We start from the raw sequence: 19,316 nt of genomic DNA on the forward strand, positions 1-19,316 counted from the left end.
TTTCTGGGTTAGGCCAGTGGCTGTCCTTTGAGCTGACTCTTTATTCTTGTGACGTCATCCTGTGAGCCCTGAACCAGCCACTTCTCCCCGGAGTTCTGGCTCTTACGAGTGGAGAAAAGTACTAGCAACCAAGATCTGGGCAGTAAGAAGTGTTTGACATGCTTGTGGGCCCACTCAGAGACACAGCACACGGAATACCCGCTTTTATCCGTAAACCACGTATGCAGGCATCACACACTGAGTTTGCACCCTCGTCTCCAACTCCAGGTTAACAAACGGTCCCTCCAGCCTCCCTCCTCCGCGGCTGTGCCTGCCTCTCAGACAGTGTGTTATTAGGATGATTGATCTGGATGGATGCTTCCTGCACTTTCCGTTCTCATGCTCACTCCTGGAATACACAGAGCTCTTCATGCCTGGGGAAATGAAGGCCACTGGGCAGCCAGTGTTCCGGGCGGTGCTTGGGTTCTGGGTGTAAAGTGCACCATTTCCCGGGGTGTTAGAAATTTTGTGGCCTGGTTCCTGCCCCTCCTTCCTGTGTGCTTATGTTATTTATTTGGAATGCAGGTTTTTAAATTTGTTTCTGTTTATGTTTCATTTTAGAATTTTACTCCCATTCTTGATTTTTTCTTTTTTTGAATATGGGAAAGATAAAATATGTTGAGTAAAAAGGAATTAATCTTCTCTTTAAAAGCTAAAAATTTGGTCTTTTATTAAACCAGTTGTTTGATTTTATGAAAATTTCAATCCGAGAGAAGTATAGAGCCATATTATTGACACAAATGTATGTAGTTTTGTAAAAGCTGCCATATTTTCATGGAGCCAGTCTTAATGGCCCATACTTGAATCACTGATATTCAACTTTGTTAAAAATAAGTATGTGTTTATATAGTCGCTGAATCTGTTGATTATTGGCCATTTTGGAAGAGAAACACAAAGCGTATCAGAGTCAGGCGAGTGCTCACCTTTGTAATTTGTGAGGAGAGATTCAATGTTATAATTTTATGTTTGGAAAACAACAAATTAATGTTTTTGCAGTACAAACTAAAGAAAGCTAATCCTCTGAAAAATTTCTCTGGCTGCTGAGATCAAGTTAAGAAAAAAGCAAAAAAGAGGCTGGGCATGATGGCTCACACCTGTACTCCCAGCACTCTGGGAGGCCAAGGTAGGAGGATCACTTGAAGCCAGGAGTTTGAGAACAGCTTGGGCAACATAGTGAGACCTCATCTCTACGAACGATATAAAAGGCAGGTGTAGTGGTGCCCGCGTGTAGTCCCAGATACTCAGGAGGCCGAGGCAGGAGGGTTGATTGAGCCCGGGAGGTCAAGGCTGCCGTGAGCTGTGATTGCACCATTGCACTCCAGGCTGGGTGACAGAGCGAGACCCTGTCTCAAAAAAAGAAAGGAAAAGGTCATGCTCAGCAGTGTTCATCCTTCCTGGTCACAGGCCGGCTGTTCAGACGGAAGCATCAGGCTGCACCAGCTGAGCTGTGCGTTTCCACTCCTGCAGTGGGACAGCAGCACGGACAGCCATGCGGTCACCGGCTTACAGTGGTCCCCGACCAGGCCTGCCATGTTCCTGGTGCAGGACGACACATCCAACATCTACATCTGGGACCTCCTCCAGAGCGATCTGGGTCCCGTCGCCAAACAGCAGCTCTCCCCCAGCAGGCAAGTGGGGAAGCTCTGGACCAGCTGCTGGTCGGGGGGTGCTTTGGCCACAGGTGCCACTTCTGGTCTTTCTTCTTTAATTTTTGCATGAGGCTGCTACATTTTAAGATGTGGCCATATGTAAATTTAAATAATATGTTTAGTTAAAAATTTAAAAATACTGTTTTTGAGAGCGGTGTTAGGTTCACAGAAAGCTGAGTGGAAGGCAGAGATTTCTAGCACCTTGTCCCACATCCCGGCCGGAGGCACGTGAGGTGCAACCATGGGCCTGTTTCCACACCACCAGCACCACTGAGTCAACAGTTTACCTGTTGGGTTGTGCATTTAAATAATATTTTTAAAACCACTTTAAAGTGTGATTATATTTAGCCCAAGCTAGTCTATTGGATTAACAGATTCATCGTGCAGTATTTCCCCATCATTAGTATTCTGTAAGAAATGATAGTTTGTGAGAGCTTCTTAGTTATGTTCCTTTGCCAGTCTTATGAGCTATAAGTTTGTAATGTCTGAACGAGGTACTAGGTGTTCCCCTAGTGTCTAAAGGGGGAAAGGAGGATGGTGCGTGGAATTAACGGTCCACATGACGCCACACTAAAGCCATTCCAGCCCAGGCCCCTTGAGGGGCTCCCAGCTCACAGGCAGACCAGCGCAGCCAGGACGTGCACGTCAGTTCACGTGATGTCACTGATGGAATTAAGATGGACGCACTCCCATCAACACCACTGTTAGGTAGTTCTTTGTTGCTTTGTTTGTTTCACAGCAGAAGTGTTCACGAAAGCTTTCATCATGAGGCGCTCTCCCTGAGCCCTGCTTGTCTGTTCAGCTGTGTTTTTTTCTTGAGATTTTACATTTCTTTTTAATAAATTCTCCTACTGTGAGGGTTCGTGTTGATCTGGGGAGAGAAATCCCATAGCCTTTTTGTAAAGGAAAGATAAGAATTTAATAAAATGTTGGGGGTATCCCAATGAGATTTGAATGAAATTAAGAATTGCATTTATTTAGTTTGATTCCTAGGTTTACTTACATTATTCTGATTATTAAAAAATACATTAAAATCCAGACTGTGATTTGCAGATAACTACACAACACACCTGCAGTTTATTATTCCAGAAAGCATGTCCGTGCCTGCGTTACAGGATAAACACATTTACCCGGCACCGACTGTGCCTGGCGGCTGGGGCTCCGCACCCTGAGATCTCTCCCTCCCTGGTGGGCAAGACAGACAATGAGCAGAGTGAACGAGGGGGTCCCAAAATGTGCTGGAAAACGTGCTGTGGAGGCAGATGATGAGGAAGAGGTCAGAGTGCGGGTCAGGGCCGAGGGGGCAGGAAGGATGGTCCTATCACAGGGACGTTTGGGCAGAGACCTAGGAGATGGGGTCTGGATGGGGGCAGCAGGGCCTGGGCAGGGGCAGGTGGCACACCCCAGGGTGGGCTGTGCTGCTGTGGTGGGGACCGGACGGTCTGAGCACAGGAGCCCCAGCTCTGTGTGTGATGGACTCCAAACGTGGCTCATAGTTGAGCATGTTTGTTGTCATTAGCAGGTTAGGGGCCCTTCGGTTCTGGAGCCTTGTCTTATGGGCAGCATGGCTTTCCATGAAGGAGAATGTGCTAGGGACCCTGGCTTCAATCTCCAGCTGAGACCCTGATGACCAGCTGCCCTGGAGCTCCCCTAACCCCTCAGCAGTGCCGGGTGCCCAGGTCAACCCCGTCCATCTCTCAGGAAGGAGGCGGCAGCCCCGGCCCACGTTCCTCTACTTCTACTTCCCACACGGGAGAAGGCTCTGGAAGGAGGTGGCGCTCTCTCCTGTTGAGCAGTCATAGGGGCCTGACACAGAAAGTGCCCAGTTACTTTTCTCTGGTTAGACAGAGAAGCAGAACAGGAAGAAATGGATGTTTGAAAGGATGGAGTTTAGATACAAGCAAGGATTTAACAGTTTTAGAGTCTCTGACAGTGACTTGCTGCTGCATGTGGCTGAGAAGCAGGTTGGCTGTGAGGAACAGGCAGGGGCCCTCGGGGCCAGCACAGGAGGTGGCAGCCTCGTGGCAGCTCAGCGTTGGGTCCAACTTTGCTTTTGTCCTCTGCCCTCTTTGGTTGGGTTCTGTCTACCTTAACGAATCTGAAGGACGTGTAAAAGAACTGACGGGTGCTAGTACTGTGTTTACACATCTGTTGTAGGTGTGGTTTTAAAGCATCTAGACATAGCTTACCAAGGGACTGTTTTATTTGCCCAGTGTCAGGGAAGCCTTTGGTGTCCACCATCTGTTACTGATGTTTTCAAGTTTGCAGCTAAACATCGCCCGTGCTTCACACACACAATTGAATAGCAGTATTAAAGCATCCGCTGGTGAAAATCCGAGTGGCTTGTAGTTCCTCATGGTCCACCCTTTTGGGGTGTCACGAGGCTTCATTCCCACACTCTGCTGCCCCACGTCCTGTGGAGTGAGCAGGGAGGGGGTGCACTCAGGTAGCTGTCAGGTTGGATGTGATTTTCACCCCTGTAGTGAGAAGGGCAGGGACCCTACCCCCATCATCGGGCATAGCTGGGATCCTGGCAGGCGATGGCACCAAGCTGGATCTCAAAGGACAAGTGGGAGTGAAGCAAAGACGGGCAGGGAGTCTGCGAGAGGCACGGGGAGACGGGATCCCCAGCCAGGCCTGGGGTTGCAGGTGCCAGGAGCGTGGGCCGGAGGCCCAGGGCCACAAGGAGAGACTGGGCGTGTTCCTACCAGTCACAGGAGGGGGTTTGAATGGGGGCCAGGTGGACAGCAGAGGTGTCTTTAAGAGTCTCTGTCAGCCTCAGGAGGAGATTAAAGCTGGGGCCTGATCAGGGATCTTGTGGTCATCAGAGTGAGGGAAGGGGCCCCTGGGAGTGAGATCGGGGAAACGGGGTGGCCCCAGGTCTCGTGGTTGGGCACTAGGTGGATGATGGAGGTGCTGGTCCCACGGAGGCCAGGAGTGGAGGGGTCCGGGGCTCCAGGGTGAGTCCGGGCTGGAGATGCAGACTTGTGAGTCCTGACACTCAGCTGTGGGTGAGATCCAGGGAGGCTGGAGACCAAGGACGAGGCTCTGACAGATGGGCCCGCCTGTGCTGCTGATGGCCCCCACCTTCTCCAGGGACCTGCTGGGGGGCTACTGACTCCCGGCCTGAGGAGAGAGCAGCACGTCCTCATCACTTACCTCTGCGAAGCTCCGTCCGGCAGGCCTCTGACATGCAGAAATGTGTTTTCACACATTTATTTCTGGTCTAGCTTTCATTTTGGCTATTGGTATTTTTAGAATTTCTCATCCGTTTCACTCTTCCCGTGGAAGATCGACATTTTGAAGACTCAGACAGAACCGAATGTCCCTGTGTGTGCACTGACCCTCTGCTTCTGGCCCTCTCCCTGCAGGCTGGTGGCCATGGCTGTGGTGGGTGAGCCCGAGAAGGCTGCTGGCAGCTTCCTGGCCCTGGTGCTGGCCAGGGCTTCTGGCTCCATCGACATCCAGCACCTGAAGAGGCAGTGGGCAGCCCCGGAGGTGGATGAGTGCAACAGGCTGCGTCTGCTTTTGCAGGAAGCCCTGTGGCAAGACGGGAAACCACACAAGTAGCGGGTGTTGCTGAGAGGACGGCGTTTCTGTAATGACCCAAATTTAAAAGACATAAGGTGGATAATTCTACATTTGTGTGCAAGTGTATTTATGTATCTTCTGTATATAATTTATTTTACGTGAGTATTTCTTTGGTATTCCCAGTAAATGACTACTTTTGAATGGAAACAAAGAACATTCTAGCATTTACTAAACTTCCAGGGGAGCGTAGAGCCACATCCGGGATGCTCTTTTCTGAGAGTATTTCGAGTTATTTTTAGAACAGTTTAAAATACTGTCACATTACTACTAGATTTTAAACAGCCTACCGTGAAAATGTATCTTAATGAACTATTTTCTTATGCATAAAGTATGTGAGCACACATCTAAATTAAAAGGAATTACTCCACTGAAGTGACCTCTGCCAATAGTGTTTTCTTAAAATTCTTGAGCATCTTCTTCTGGGATTATTGGAATGTCATCTTTGCAGAGCAAGTCAGACAGGTTTTCCGTTAGTAGTAAAAGTTGTCCTTGTGCAGAAATCATACAAGTAAATAAACTCCCTTGAATTTTGTAGCTCAGGTAGACTAGGAATCATGCTGCTGTAACAAAATGTCCTAGGCTGGGTTATTTATCAGCAACAGAAATCTGCACCTCCTGTTTCCTGCAGGTGGAATTCAGCATCAAGGCGCCCCGGGTTTCCTGTCTGGTCAGCTGCCCTCTGCTTTCCGCAGCACCTCATGGCTGTGCCCTCGTACAGTAGCGGAGGACAGAAAGGCTCTGGGGCCTTCAGCCTCTCTGCTGACAGCACCGATCCGTTCCCCAGGGCTCTGCCTCTCAAAGGGCCCCACCCCTTAACAGCATCACCCTTGTGCTTAAGTTCCAGGCTTTGAATGTTGGAGGGACACACACGTTCTAACCATAGCACAAAGACAGGAGAGTTCCGGGGTGCGGACAGGAAAATCCCAGAATGTGTCACAAACACCCGTCCCTTTGCCCCATCACCCTCCTAGAATGTTCCCAGTACTGTTGGCTGTCGATGGGTCTGTGAGGCGAACGGATGGGCACAGTTAGGTCTTCTCACTGGGTCACAAGATCGTCTCCGCTTACTCGGCCAGAACTGGAGCGTCTTAGGCCTGGAAGGCGTCTGGGAGGGACCCACCAGACCGGCTGTGACGCTGCAGACACAGCCCCCTCACCAGCGGCAGGGCTGCACGTCTCTCATGGGCCTCTCCAGCCACCCGAGCAACCGCCAGCCTTTCTTTGCTTTTTAATCGTTGATTTGAAACCGCTGGCCGGGCACAGTGGCTCATATCTGTAATCCCAGCACTTTGGGAGCCTGAGGTGGGCGGATCGCAAGGTCAGGAGTTTCAGGTCAGCCTGGCCAACATGGTGAAATCCCTTCTCTACTAAAAATACATAAATGAGCTCGGCGAGGTGGCGAGTGCCTGTAATTCCAGCTACTCAGGAGGCTGAGGCAAGAGAATTACTTGAACCTGGGAGGTGGAGGTTGCAGTGAGCTGAGATCGCAGCCCTGCACTCCAGCCTGGGCAACAGAGCGAGACTCCATCTCAAAAAAAAAACAAAAACAAAAAAAACCGTCAGAACCCTACATGCTTGTTAAGACAGCTGAGACAGAGTAACATGGACAGTGACCGTCCCTTCCCGTCCAGTCCCATCTCAGGACTCCGTCGTGTGTTGGAATGCGCACATGTAAGCACACGCATCCTGGGGTCCCAGGGTCCCCGTGGATGGATGGCAGTGAGATGCTGCCAGGGTTGGTCTGCCTTCGCTGGCCCATGCACCCCTGCCTCTGTCCCATGGGCACAGGAACTTTGTCTTGTTGGCTGCTGAATTCCAGGTGCCTGCTGCAGCGCCTGCCGTGTCAGTAGAGGCTTAGCCAATCCTCATTAAACAAATGGCTGGAATTTGTTCATCTTCCATCTGCATCTTCGCGGAACTCAGGTTCACAGTCATGTGGGGAAGGAAGTGGACAGGCACACCGCCCCTCTCTGCATCTTCGCGGAACTCAGGTTCACAGTTGCGTGCGGAAGTGGGGTGGACACACGGCCTCCCGAGTCCTTGCTGCTGTTTTGCAACCGGCTTGATGATTTGTCTAGAAGTTTTGAGATTGAGGTAAGTTCTTAGCCTCAGATTCCATCTTATTTAAAGTTAGAATGAATATTTGTCCCTCCTTTTCTTTGGGCCTCTTCTGGGTTTTGGTGTCGGCGAATTCTCAGCTGTCATCTGCAGTTCACAGTTCGTTCTCTGTCCTGACTCCTTTGTAACCTGGGAGGCAGTCTGCTTGGGCTCAGGTCTCTGAAACTGCGCAGTAAATCAGCTCAAGGGAATCCAGGGAGTTCTGTCTGGCTCCTGAGTTATGTGCCCGGTCAGTGCTGTGGCTGTAGGGGGAGCTCCCAAGGGAGGACCGTCTGCAGCTCAGTTACGTCCTCCCGACGTGAGCTTCCTGCCTGGCTGGGAGCTCACTCCCCCCTCTAAAGCCCTTGCTCAACCTCTGCCAGGGCCCAGGAGGTGCGGCCTCACAGAGGCCAGGGGCGAGAGGAGGCCCAGCTCTCCCCTGCTGCCGTGTCTGACGCGCTGCTTCGGAAGCACCTGTGGCCATTGGGCGGCTTCTGCCCCGTGGCTGGTTGGCCTGTGCAGCTTCCGCTCCACGACGTCCTTGAATGCGTCCTTCCCAGGCTCCTAACCATTGGGTATTTTTTGAGCCATATAGAAATGTGAAGTTCATGAAGAAAGAAAAATCCAAAAAGACCAGTGATCTGCCCCTCAGCCTCACGCCCAGGGAGGAGCTGGCCCGGTGTTTGTTGGCCCCTCCCGGGTGCAGCCTGCCCTGGCGCTAGTGATGCCTCCAGGGTCTTCCAGAGGAAGGTGAGACAGGCAACAGGATGGAGTAATCGCAGCCTCTAAAAAACACGTTTCACAGCAGATTAGGAAAACAGACGTGGCAAGAGGTGGGCCGACAGCGCGGGAGGCGGTTCCTTCCCACCGTGGGCTTCCCTTCTGACTCACGGGGGTCTCCAAGCCCACCCTGGTGCCTCGCTGCATGCAGGCTGAGCGCTTTCTTCCAAGGCAGACAGTGGTAATTTAATTTTCTCTTTTTCAGTCGTGTTTTTGTTATTTAGAAAACACTTTTCTTTCAACATTTGCCAAATCAGTAGAAGTAAATTAAAACGCTCCTTTTCTCATGTGGGTTATTTGGGTACTGACGACGCCCGGCTTGCTGCACTGGACGGAGGCACTTCTGTTTTCTCACGGTCATCTCCTCGGACACGGGAGATGCTCAGTGAACGGTGGCGTGGGGGATGGCTGAGTGGCAGTTGCATCTGCAGGGCAGAGTCATATCGGAATGTACAAGCATAACTGGATATGCAGACTTTTATTCCTGGAGGCTACAGTCTCGTCCCTCAATGACCCCACACCCCCCACAATTATTTACAAAATTCCATTTGACGTAAACTGGAGTCCAGAGGGGGTCTAGTCGCGGCTGTAGTTTACCCAGTGACATGTAGATGTTCAAGGTCCCAGGTATGGTAAAAACACAACAAGGAAATTTAAGTTTTGTGGCCTCACAATAAAATGGCAGATGTGGTTAACATCATCAGCTCTTCCAAATCTCACTAAAATGCTCAGGAAGACGCAAAGAGGAGACACGGCCCTCCTACTAAAGAAGGTTCCGCTAATCTCGGACTGACTCCTAATGAACAGATGGCTGGTCCTGGACTGGAGAACATAGCACAGAACCGGGCAGCCCCTGCGCCCTGAGGTCCACGCCTGCCTCCGAGAAAGCAGCTCCTCCAAGCAGTGGGTGCTGCCCTGGGCGACAGCACTGCCGTCCATCAGCACCTCTGGCCTCCCATCCTCTTGGAGACTCAACACCAGGAACACCCCACAGGTGGTGAAATGCCAAAATGTCATTTCGCCAGAAATAATCTCTGAAGATACAGAGATGAGCATAGTCACACACAGTCCTGACTGCCGAAGTAGGCTTTTTAAAATAGTTTATTTAGAATATCTGAGAGACAGTGAAGCCTGGGAGAGAAGATGCTGCTTTAGCTGAGCTGATCTGTCCTGGAAAAGCATCTGCCTGGGCAGGACTGTAGACAGTCCCCACTCGCTCCAGAGTGTAGCTGAGAGGAAGGGTGCACCCGGCCCTGTCCCCACTCCAGTGTGTAGACCAGAGCGAGGGTCCACCCCGCCCTGCTTGTTGGCAACCAGTCTGGAGATGACTCCATGACAGCAGAGGTGACGCCACAGAACGAATCATCGCACAGCAGCAAAGGTAGGAGGGAGGGGCCAGAGCCGCACAGACGGCGCAGTTCAGGGAGCAGGAAGCTCAGGTGGCGCGGCTTCAGGGAAAGGAGCGGAAAGCTAGAGGAGAGCACGGGAGGAGCATCAAAGGCCGGGAGAACGGGGCAAAGCAAGACAAGTAAGGACACCTAAGAATCAAGGAAATGCCTTTCATTTTTCCTGTTTTTTTTTTTTTTGAGATGGAGTTTCGCTCTCCTTGCCCAGGCTGGAGTGCAATGGCGCAATCTCGGCTCACTGCAACCTCCGCCTCCCAGGTTCAAGCGATTCTCCTGCCTCAGCCTCCCGAGTAGCTGGGATTGCAGGCATGTGCCACCACGCCTGGCTAATTTTGTGTTTTCAGTAGAGACGGGGTTTCTCCATGTTGCTCAGGCTGGTCTTGAACTCCCGACCTCAGGTGATCCGCCTGCCTCGGCCTTCCAAAGTGCTGAGATTACAGGCGTGAGCCACGATGCCCGGCCAAGTTGCACGCTTTTAAAAATTTATTTTTGAGACAGAGTCTCACTCTGGTGTGATCTTGGCTCACCGCAGCCTCTGCCTCCTGGGTTCAAGTGATTCTCGTGCTCCAGCCTCCCAAGTAGATGGGATGACAGGTGTGCACCACCACACTCGGCTGATTTTTGTATTTTTAATAGAGATGGGGTTTTGCCATGTTGGCTGGGCTGGTTCTTGAACTCCTGACCTCAAGTGATCCACCCACCTTGGCCTCCCGAAGTGCTGGGAATCCAGGTATGAGCCACTGTGCCTGGCCTCTCTATGATTCCAGGTGTGAGCACTGCACCCAGCCTCTATATGATTCCAGGTGTGATACACTGCACTGGGACCAGCCTCTATATGATTCCAGGTGCGAGCCACCATGCCTGGGCCTCTCTAGGATTCCAGGTGTGAGCACCATGCCTGGCCTGTATAGGATTCCAGTTGTGAGCTACTGCATCTGGCACAGCCTATCTGATCTTGCATGTTGTCCATGTTTTCCATCACAGCCTTTAATGTGTCAGTCATAGTTATTTAAAATCCCCTGTCAAATAGTTCCAACATCTGAGTCATATCTGTGTCTTGTTCTGATGGTTGTTTTGTCTCTTGGGAATATGGTTTTATTCTTACTTTTTTCTATGCTACTTGAGAATTTGGTTGAATGCTGGACCTGTTTTATGGACAGAAGAGAGGGAGGTAAATCATTGTCTTTTATTTTTTGGCCTGGAAGTGGCTGTGCCTTTCCTTCTATTTGGCAGGGACCCTGCCCCCCATCACTGGGCACAGCCAGGATCCTGGCAGGTCCCTGGACGATGGCACCAAGCCAGGTCTCAAAGGACAAGCGGGAGTGAAGCAAAGACAGGCAGGGAGTTTGCGAGAGGCACAGGGAGAGGGGACGCCCAGCCAGGCCTGGAGCTACTGGTGCTGGGAGCGTGAGCCGGAGGCCCAGGGCCACAAGGAGAGACTGGGCGTGTTCCTACCAGCCACAGGAGGGTGCTGGAGCCCCAGGGCGTGCTGGCCTCTGTCCTGGCACCTGCGTGGGAGGTGCACAGTTTGGGGAGTGCTTGGTGCTGAGAGGTGTCAGGTGAGAGGGCAGGGAGCAGAGAAGTGAACTGGTGGTTCTTCCCGGGCTCCTCTGAGTCCTCACCCCTCTAACTCCCCTGGGGCTCACCTGGCATTGGGGCTGCCTGAGGCTGAGCTGGCGCCGGTTCTGAGGAGCTGAAGGAGCGTGTTCTCCAGTGTGACTAGTGGGGAGCTCCTCTTGCCTCCCTGCATCCAAACCTGGCCTTCGCCTGGCTGCTGTGCCTCGGGGGATGTGAGGGCTTCCAGGGAGTTTTAGGGGGATGCGTTCCAGAGCCTCCGTGTTCACACCCCCTGGGAATAGAATCGCCCTGGGTCGAGGCATCCTCCAGACCCACCTTTCCTGCTGCAAAGCTCTCACCACCACCAAACCTCACGGGCTTGCACTGCCCATGGTGGGTGTGAAACTCATGGGGCCTGAAGCCATGGTATGTGGCAAGGTCGCGGTGGAAATCCATGTGGGAAGAAGAGCAGAAGAATCCACCAGCAGAAGAAGAGCTGAGAGGGGCTTCCGAGGAGGGCGTGGTAAACACGCACATGGCACCTGTGGGATGCGCTAGATTTGCATGTTGTGGGGGATATGGGAATCCTCCAGGTGGGCAGGTTCCTCCCACCTTCTGTGCAGAACAGTTTCTGAGGAGGTTCCCCAGTGAGCACGGGAGGAGCAGCTCCCATCTCGGTGTGTCCCACGCAAGCAAAGGGTTCCAGGGAAAAAGCGGACATCCCACCTGCCTGAGTTGGTATTTTTAGCTTTTCTTCTCCATGGCTAAGGGGGTGCGAGAAGCTTCCTAGGTCTGGGTTAGAGAAGGCCTCTTCTGTGGCTGAGATGGGGTCTCCAATGCCAGTTGGATTTTTTGCTCTTTAAGGAGGTGGTTTTGGTGGGCTCTTTACAGCCTATGACAGTAAAAGCAGAAAAGTAAGCTAGATACTTAAAAAAAAATCCCAAGGGAATAAAAAGGAGCCTTGAACTGTGGACAGGGAGAAAAGGAGGGTGAACCCCCAGCCGCATCGTAAGACAGAATCCACACCTTCATATTGCACAGCGTGGGCTCAGCCTGAGGGGACTCTCCTCAGCACCCTGCAGGACCCACCACACTTTCCACCTCCCAGGCTGCGCCCCCTTGAAACTCTGTGAGCCTCAGCACCTCCTGCGCACGGTGGCGAGTCCAGGGGCCACCGCCTTGGGCTCCTGCCAGCCTCTGCCAGCATCACGCTCCCCCACCCTTCCTTCCCACCTGTGCATGCCAGCCCAGGTGGCATCCGCACCCATAGGCTAACAGGATAGGGTGTTCTGTGGCCAGACAGACCCTGGTGGGAATTCTCAGCACCTGCGGCTGCTCCTACCCTCCTCGCCCTCCTCTCCTGATCTGAGTGACACTGAATTCTAAAGTCTAAAGTCACTTGGCTTATTTTACTTATGCAGGTTAGAATAAAGTAATTCTCTTAAATATGATGGTATTATTTAAAAACTATAAAGTAAGATCATAGTACAAGGTTCCTGCTCACATTGTACTTGGATTCAAATATAACCTATCATAATCCCAGCACTTTGGGAGGCCAAGGCAGGGGGTTGCCTGAGCCCAGAGTTTGAGACCAGTCTGGGCAACATGGCAAGACCCTATCTCTACAAAAAACTTTAGCTGGGGGCGGATGATGGCACACACCTCTAGTCCCAGCTACTCAGAGAGCTGAGGTAGGAGAATGGCTTGAGCTGGAGAGGTCGAGGCTGCAGAAAAGTAGCCTCACACACTTACATATGTGTGCGTGTATATATATGTTACATATGTGTGTGTGTTACATATATATGTGTAATAAGTACCTGATGCACGGTAGGTTATATATATGTATATATATGCCTACAAATTAGCTTGGGGAAGGTGGTAAATGGCATATAGGTTATGTATATGCCTAAAAATTAGCTTGGGGAAGGTGGTGGATGGTATATACATACAAGCATGCATGTATATTTGTATAAAACCTATTGCTATGGGTGGCTGTGTCCCCACCCAAATCTCATCTTGCAGTGTATCTCCTATAATCCCCACATGTTTTCAGAGGGATCTGGTGGGAAGTAACTGAATCATGGGGACAGGTTTTTCCCGTGCTGTTCTCGAGATAGTGAGTAAGTCTCACATGATTTGGTGGTTTTATTAAGGACGGTTCCCCTGCACACACGCTCCTGTCTGCACCTTGGAAGACGTGCCTTTGCTTCTCCTTTGCCTTTGGCTATGATTGTGAGGCCTCCCCAGCCATGTGGAACTGTGATTCCATTAAACCTCTTTCCTTTATGAATTACCCCGTCTCTAGTATGTCTTTATTAGCAGTGTGAGAACAGACTAATACACCTATCATGCATCAGATACTTATTAAGACCAGGGCATGGTGCATATATTCCTTTAAAAGTTACATGTAGTCTGGGTGTAGTGGCTCACACCTGTAATCTCAGCACTTTGGGAGGCCAAGGTGGGCAGATCACTTGAGTCAAGGAGCTCAAGACCAGCCTTTTGGGAAACATAGAGAAACCCCATCTCTCCTAACAATATAAAAATTAGATGGGTGTGGTGGTGTGTGCCTGTGGTCTCAGCTACTTGGGAGGCTGAGGTGGCAGAATTGCTTGAGCAGCCCAGGAGGTGGAGTTTGCAGTGAGCTGAGCTTGTGCCAGTGCTCTCCAGCCTGGACGACAGAATGAGACTCTGTCTCTAAAAAAGTTACACTTATTTCCTAAATTCTAAAAGTAATATTTATATATTGAAGATAACTGAAATTATATTAAAAATACTTAAGAAAAAAATTATAGTATCACCATCCAGAGAGAATGCTCTGAATATTATAGCATTTCTAGAGTCTTTTTAAAGGTTTATACATATCAGGACATGCATAGCAAATCTGTTTATGACATGAAAATTCAGCTCATTTCGTCCCTTCTGATGGAAGGCGGTCCCTCCCCACACCTCCACCATGGCCCGTCCCCCACAGGCCTAGACAAGCCCCACCTACTGTTAGTGTCTTTAGACAACCTTCTCCTCCCTCCAGAGAAAGTGTCCATTCTAGTGGGACAGTAAGTTCTCTTTCACTGTTGGGTATTTTGGGGTGAGCCTGGAGAGTATGATTTCAAGATGTTTCCAAAGGCTCTGGTTTTTAATATAAATCACTGAGGATACCTGAAGAGGCACGTTGAAACGTTGTTGCTTCCTTTGTTTTCTTAAGAAAGAGACCATCAAATAATGTCGGGGGAAGCGTCCCTGGACGTACCACTTTACTCTGTTCATGCCGTCTCTGCCCAGGTTCGTGCAGGAGAGATGCCGCTGGCTCTGGGCCACGCCTGCCCTTTGGCTGTTTCTCCGTGAGTGCTGGAGGAGCTGCACGGATCACAGCTCTGACCCTGCCGCACCTCTGCCGTCTGCTGGCCCTGAACTGAGGCTTCAGTCTGCGTGGGGGCCGGAGCCTCCAACAGCTGAATTAATTGGCCCCAGATTTGGAAAAAGGTCTCCTAGGTTCTCACAGAACATGTCTGCTATTTCACAGTCTTGGGGTAATAGCCTATAATTCACCTCTGTTCAGTTCAACGAACACTTCCTAAGCATCCAGTTATGAGCAGATTTTGTGCTAAGAGCTAGGCGGTGGTTCTGGCCCTGCCCTGTGGGTAGGCGGAGAAGCCCAGCGCTAACATAAATCAGAGGTCCTGCCTGCAGGTGTATTTTGTTTGACCCTCGTGATGTTCTACTAACATTTGAACTTGAATATTTTCCATGGGACAGGGCCCGTGAGTTCCCCACAGCTCTCCCCACACACTGCTTTTTAATGTCCTGCCCACTTCCTGTAAGCTCCAGAGCTTGTGACCTCCAAAATGTGCAGTGATCACAGAATAAACACAGCCCTGTGGGGAGCCACAAAGCTGGAGAAGCAGGAAGGATGGGAGGTCAAAGACACAGAGACGAGAAGTAGAAATGTGTGTCCTCACCCTGGTGTCGCCCGGGGGTTGGGCGCTCTGGCAGGTATGGCGGAGCCTCGCCTCTAAACTGTCTTGCAGATTTTCTGTAATACTGGAATAGGCCTGACTCATAGTTGTGCTTGCCCAATTTGGCCTGTCACTGGATTTGTGAAATAGCCTTGAGGCAATGGCTTAAATAATTTTTTAAATCTGTTTTTCTCTCATGTGAGAGTCTAGACCTGGAGGCGGCCACAAGTGGCCGGCAGCTGCAGAGAGTTCTCCTGGGACACAGCCACGTACCCTTGTCTCCATCTTGTCTGTGGCTGCGGCTGTAGGATCCACAAGGCTAAAATCCGCATCATCCGGCCCCGTGCAGAACACGTGTCCAGCACGAGCCCGAATCAGGGGCTGGCTGGGACCGTGTTGTGTGGGGACCCAGGCCTCCTCCCTTCATCTGGGAGCAGCTGTCCTCCCTGCACAGAGCCGATGCCACCATTCCTGGAGGGGCGACCTCTGGAAGGCCGCTGGTCACCACGTCCACAGTTAAAGCGGCAGCCGAGACAGTGTGGTGTTGAGGCTGCCGGGGAGGCTGGGGAGTGGCTCCATCAGCACCAGGGCCTGCACCGTAGGAGGAGAGGACCTGTGTTGGGAACCTTCAAACAAGCCAGGACGAGAGTACTCCCGTCCTGAGTGAACTGCTGTCTCCTTTTTGCTTAGGCTGTGATGCCACAAAGCAAATGAAGAGGCGAGAAGGCGACAGGTCTTGGAGCCGGAACCTCAGCTCGATGCCCAGATCCGTGGAGCAGCCCTGCCCCCAGGCAAGTCGCCGACGGCTTCAGATCCCAGTGCCCGGTGGGGACTATATGTGCCCTGCTTACCTCCCAGCCCGTGGCAGAAGTGAGACGGTGCGAGTGGAAAAGGCAGCACAGATGTGAAGTTTTAGGAAAATGTTAGGCCTGATCCTCGGGGCTGTGGGCAGTTGCCCAGGCTCTTCCTCTGTGCAGCTGTGGGCTGAGCTGTCCCTCTCTGTGGTTCGAGCAAGCGTGGCTGGACCGGGATGGGCACGGCGGGCTCCTGTGAGCTGCTGTCCACACTCTCCCGGCATTGGGCTCCTTGGTGATGGCCAAGTTCTTTGTCGATCTCTGTCCTCTCCAGCCCTGAACTGGGTCCTGAACACCCTGTTGTCTGTTGATCTGTTTCGCTGCTGCTGCTGCTGCTGCTGCTGCTGCCGGCCTGGGTCCCACCTTGCTCTCCACGACTTTAATCACACTCAGTGGAGGGTTTTGCCATCATCTCTAAATCTAAGAAATCAGTGCTATTGTAAATAGGCATCCAAAATGCACGTTCTTCTCTTCCTCATGTCATCCAGACTCACTGCATGTCATTCTGGAGGGCGCCTTCCTTTCCAGATTCCATCCTCTGCGGCGCTGCCTCAGGCTCCAGGTCCCGGCTGCTGGGGCTGCTCCTGTGGGGCCGATTCTGGCAGGACTGAGCCCACTGCTGCCCAGCCGCTGGGAAGTGTGTTGTGGAGAGACTACTTGTTTGTTTTGTTCCTATACATTAGAAATACAGACTTACATTCATTGAGAATTAACCAGAAAACCTACCGGGTAGCTCCTGAACAGAATATGAAAGTGGGGAGCAGCTGGAGGGGCGTGTTTGTGGTCCCCAGCGCGGGGTCCACACCGGGGGCTCATCCCTCCCACGTGCCACGGACTACGTGGAAGCGGCCCCTCTTCCTCCCTAATCTCGGTGATTCCAGCTGGGCTGCAGCCGCACGGAGCTCACCGGAGGTCACCTGGCGAGCCTCTGATTATCTGCTGCAGACGCTGAGGCCTGGAGTCCCTGAGCATCGAGCCTCCCAGGGGGCAAATGCACTCGGCACCCGTGAGGTCCACCGCTAACTCCAGAACAGCGCTCCCAGGGAAAGAGCAGCGCCGGGCATGTCACTTTTTTTTTTTTTTTTTTTTTTTAAACAAGGGCTGTTTAGCCACGTGCTGTATCAGACACAGCGGACCCCTCCCTGCCTGGGGGCTTTAAATGCCACCCGCTCAGGCCAGCTCTTCCTGGCCTGTCAGCCACCGCCCCCCAGTGTCTGTGGGACCCTGAGGGCCCCTGGGCCTTCCGCTCCGGGGAGCACCTGAAGTGCCTCAATTTACTCACTATCTGGTGAGCCATGAGACTCAGCCCTCAAATCGACAGTGTCCGGCATTTAGTGATTCCAATGATACTTTGGGGACAGGCCCATGGCCCTCACCGGCCTCCTGCCGTCTGCCCCCACTTCCCTCCCGCCTTCTCAGAAGCAGAGGCCGCCCTCCACCCGAAAGCCTTGCCCCAGCAGGCCTCCGCAGCACAGGCCACGGTATCCTTCTATTAACAGGCAGAGCTGGCCGCCTCCCTGAAGGGACCCCGAGCCCTTCTTCTCTGGGATCGTTTCTCTTCCAAGTCACAACCAAAGCTCCTGTCTAAGCCGCCTCCACATCCCGAGTCTCTCGGACCTTCCTTAGTCTCTTCTTCAAAAGTCATTCCTGAAAACCTTGTCCTTGGCACCCTCGGGACGGGGCGTAATGGGGAAGAACGCCGGCCACCACCGGGCGCCGTTGCATTTCTGTTTCTCGTGCAGTTGCCTGTATTTTGTAAGAACTCCCGGGAATTGCCCGGGAGTTAACAGCTCTTGTCAAAGTCAGCGGCAAGCTCTGGCAGCTGCTCGCGGCTGAAATGTGGCCTTTGCTTTCCGTGAACCTGACACACAGGCTCTTCCATTCTGAGAATTTTGTGACGTATTTTCGGAGATGTGGAAATTTTTACCTTCTTTATTTTTATTGTCTGGCACGTGGCAGGCGGTCAATTGCACGCCCAAAAACGTACTTCAATGCATCAGACTGAAGATGTTCTGAAGCCACTTAGTCATAACTGGGGATGGAGGTGGTAGTTACGGTTACACTGTGTGTGGAGCCAGAAGTGCCAAGAATTCCAGCAGCCAGACAAGGGGGCGGGCGGTCGCGGAGGGGGTGTGGTCTGTACCTGCCCGTCAGCCACAGCCACGTCCCTAGGTGATTTTCGTTGGTGTTGCTTATGAGGTGCACCTTGATTCCAGAAATGTCAAAGCAGCAAAGCCGTGGTTGAAAAGCAGGCAGAAGCCTGTGCCGCGTGGGAGGCTCTGCAGCGCCCGCCCGACACCCGGCCTTCCAGCCACCTACGGACCGGAGATCTGAAACGTGAGCATTCTCTCTTCCTCACCATGGCCAGGGTCCTGTTCCGTGCGCGGATCAGCTGCTGGTGTCTGCGGGAACACGGGCCCCTGGGCCACTGCGGAGCAGAACTGATGCCCGTCCTGGCATCTCCCCGTTTTTGTCTCTTGCCGACTTGTTCGGTATCTTGGCTTCACACACTAGAAAGCTCACAATAGTTCAGGGGTGGGGTTTACATACATCTAAATCCCACCTCCCCGCAAACTACACATTAGTTAAATAGAATGAGTTTCTAGTTTTCAGCCAGAAAGGCTACCTTTGCCTCTTGAATAAACGTTTACAGACAAAACTCCTCCTATAACACTTGCTCAGAATTTAATTTCGCCACAACAAGAAAATTCAATCCTGCCGCCTGGGCACGTCCTCCCACGTGCCTGCCGAATCGTGCGGGGAGGTGCAGCCGTGACACTGCAGCCTCCTTGCCCTCCAGGAGAGCAACCCCCTAGACGAAGTGAGGCGGGGATACGCCGGGGAGCACAGGCTGCTGAGCCAGAGCCCGAGCACAGTCGGAGCCGAGAGCATCAGGTGGGCTTAAGGTTTCTTCTGACTCAAAGCCTGTAATTTACAGCTGCCCACACCAGGCACAACAGAAACTTCTGGTCAACCCTGGAGAAGCCGGTGCAATGCTGGCGTGTATGGTACTCCCCAACATGTGTGGAGACGTAGTGAGGATGAATTAAGCCCTTTCCTCTGTGGCCGACCCCACCAGGCCCCTCCGCAGGAGACGGTGCCTTGTGCTCAGACAACCCATTCCAGGGGGAGGGGCCCAACGTCAGCCCAAGCAGAAGTTTGCTGGGAGAGCCCCTCCTGCTCCTGCAATAGCCATGCGGCTGCCTTGTGCTTTTTTTGTTTTGAGGCAAGGTCTTGCTGTACTGCCCAGGTGGAGTGCAGTGGCATGATCAAGTTTCACTGCAGCATCAACCTCCTGGGCTCAAGCCATCCTCCTGCCCCAGCCTCCAGAGTAGCTGGGACTACAGATGCCAGCCACCATGTTTGCTAATTTTTATTTTTATTTTT

The 19,316-nt window shown here is 52.2% G+C and overlaps 1 protein-coding gene across 2 annotated transcripts in view; it reads left to right on the forward strand.

Moving 5' to 3' along the window:
- DYNC2I1 (dynein 2 intermediate chain 1) overlaps positions 1–5,651 on the forward strand; it is a 55,739-nt gene extending 50,088 nt beyond the window's left edge. The window contains exons 16-17 of one of the 2 annotated variants that reach the window (XM_032753257.2): positions 1,444–1,667; positions 5,060–5,651. In XM_032753257.2, the coding sequence (XP_032609148.1) occupies positions 1,444–1,667; positions 5,060–5,258 (423 nt within the window). In that variant the 3' untranslated portion in view covers positions 5,259–5,651. The remainder of the gene's footprint in view (positions 1–1,443; positions 1,668–5,059) is intronic. The other variant, XM_058428663.1, reaches the window with a different exon arrangement.
- Positions 5,652–19,316: the final 13,665 nt, after the last annotated feature.

Source organism: Hylobates moloch, unplaced genomic scaffold (genome assembly GCF_009828535.3).
Source record: "Hylobates moloch isolate HMO894 unplaced genomic scaffold, HMol_V3 SCAFFOLD_1, whole genome shotgun sequence".
In the NCBI taxonomy this organism is placed as follows: Eukaryota; Metazoa; Chordata; class Mammalia; order Primates; family Hylobatidae; genus Hylobates; species Hylobates moloch.